Here is a 1,850-nt window from a genome sequence, read left to right as displayed (position 1 = left end):
TGAATCTGGTAGGAAATTATCGTCATTGATCGTTTCTACCTCCTTTACTTGCCGTAAAAGTTTATATTCGTTAAATGTGTCGACATACGATAAAGAGGATCCCAAGTGAATCGATGGATCAAAATACCATTTGAATGGCAAACGCACCAAAAATTTTCCAGTAGATTGTCGAGTGGTGGTTTTTTCATAAATCCGTTCTGTCCACTCATCTTCCTTAGACCTTTTTCTTTAGGTTGGAACTTGCTCCAGTTCTTGGAATCGTTTAATGCATTCGGCTATTTCTACGGTGGAAACATGAAAACAATCATTTAACAGAAATGTAGTTACGTGATTTTGGTGCTTGAGTTCACCTAATTAAATCCAACCTAAAGAAGTCTTTTGTGCAATGGGCTCCCCTTCTTGGCCTTTACATAAACCCCTTTGAAGAATTTTTGCATAAACGTCCCCACCAAGCAATAGATCGACTTGACCGGGTTCAGCGTAATGTGGATCCGCAAGTGGTAAATGTTTGATGTGATTCCATGATTTTACATTGATGGGTTTTAATGGTAAAGCAGATGAAATTGAAGGAATAATAGCAGCAAGTGCTTGCACTTTAAAATTCGGATCTACAATTGAATGTATTTCGATAATCATGCCTTTATTAGTAATTTTATATTGTGATTCACCCATTGGTCGATATCCTATAAAAATTGGAGTAATAGGAATGTTTAAACGTTGAGCTGCTATTTCTGTGATTGTCATTTGTTGTGAACCTTGGTCTACTAAGGCACGAAGACGTATGAGTTGGCCGTGGATGTCGGATATGTCGATTAACGCTGTGACGAGAGGCACTGTATGATTCGAATGAACTAAATTATTTGTAGCAAGCGAAACATTTGGAAATTTCGTTGCCGGTTGAGGGGAACATCGCTCGAAATTGTTTGTATGAGGATGCAATGTAGTCGGCGATGGAGTTGATGTATCGAGATGTAGAAGAGTGTGGTGTTTACCACCACAAGTGGAGCATGTCTTAGTACTTACACATGCTGATCCAGTAGAATGGCCTAGACAATTAGTACACCAGTGAGCCTTTTTTGCCAATGATTTTCGGTTGATTGGCGTAAGCCGCAGAAAACGTGGACATTTTCGTAGAAAATGCGACTGCTTACACATTGTGGATGAAAAGTTTTTCGCTGAGATATGAAAATTGTTTACGTCTTTCCGATTGGGATATTTACTCGAAGATGAATGTGACGGTTGCTTTGATTGGAAAGATTTACCTGTTTGTGGATATAGAGCCTCCAGTGTGCGAAAACGAGTGTCAATGAATTCAGTCAATGAGTCAAAAACTGGAATTTTTGTTTCTTTCCCGAGGTGTTTCTCCCACTCTAAACGAAAAATATGTGGTATTTTTTTAATTAACATATGAGCCAACAATTCACCACATTCCCCCGTTTTAATACCTAATTTGTTCAAATTAACTACACACGCACGAGAGAGGTCATGCAATTGTCGAATATCTTCTGCATTTTCGTTGACCATGGTAGGCTGATTTAAAAACTCCTCCATATATGTGCTGAACAATACGCGCTTATTATTGAAACGTGCAATCAAAGATGCCCATGCTATATCTTAATTGTCGGCTGTAATAGTGAGATGACCGATGAGGGTTTTTATCTTTATGTCAAGAGCTTCTTTAAGATATTTAAATTTTTCATGATGGGTTAGAAAGAAGAAAGAAAAGAATCGTGGAAAGAAGGCCATTCAATGTAACTTCCGTTGAACTTTGGAATACTTAATTTCGGTAACTTGAAAGGCGATTAAGTTGGAGGCAACATTTGGTATGTGACCGGCGAAGAGGGATTTTG

The 1,850-nt window shown here is 38.4% G+C and overlaps 1 protein-coding gene across 1 annotated transcript; it reads right to left on the bottom strand.

The window, feature by feature from the left end:
* Positions 1–228: 228 nt before the first annotated feature.
* Positions 229–1,155, bottom strand: LOC118733581. Its single transcript, XM_036463030.1, has 2 exons — positions 450–1,155; positions 229–281 (listed from the first exon to the last, which is right to left on the bottom strand). The coding sequence occupies exons 1-2, from the start codon at positions 1,153–1,155 to the stop codon at positions 229–231; spliced, it is 759 nt and encodes a 252-aa protein (XP_036318923.1).
* Positions 1,156–1,850: the final 695 nt, after the last annotated feature.

This window comes from Rhagoletis pomonella, unplaced genomic scaffold (assembly GCF_013731165.1).
Source record: "Rhagoletis pomonella isolate Grant_MI unplaced genomic scaffold, Rhpom_1.0 Rhpom_scaffold_00001, whole genome shotgun sequence".
NCBI lineage: Eukaryota > Metazoa > Arthropoda > Insecta > Diptera > Tephritidae > Rhagoletis > Rhagoletis pomonella.
Note: the sequence above shows the minus strand (reverse complement) of the source record. Positions and strands in the feature narration are given on the sequence as shown.

Excerpts from the sequence above, each read along its gene's own strand:
- LOC118733581 (XM_036463030.1), bottom strand. The coding sequence starts at position 1,155 with ATGTGTAAGCAGTCGCATTTTCTACGAAAATGTCCACGTTTTCTGCGG. Across the intron at positions 282-449 it reads TCAAGTCGATCTATTGCTTG|AAATAGCCGAATGCATTAAA; the intron begins GTGGGGACGTTT and ends TTTCCACCGTAG.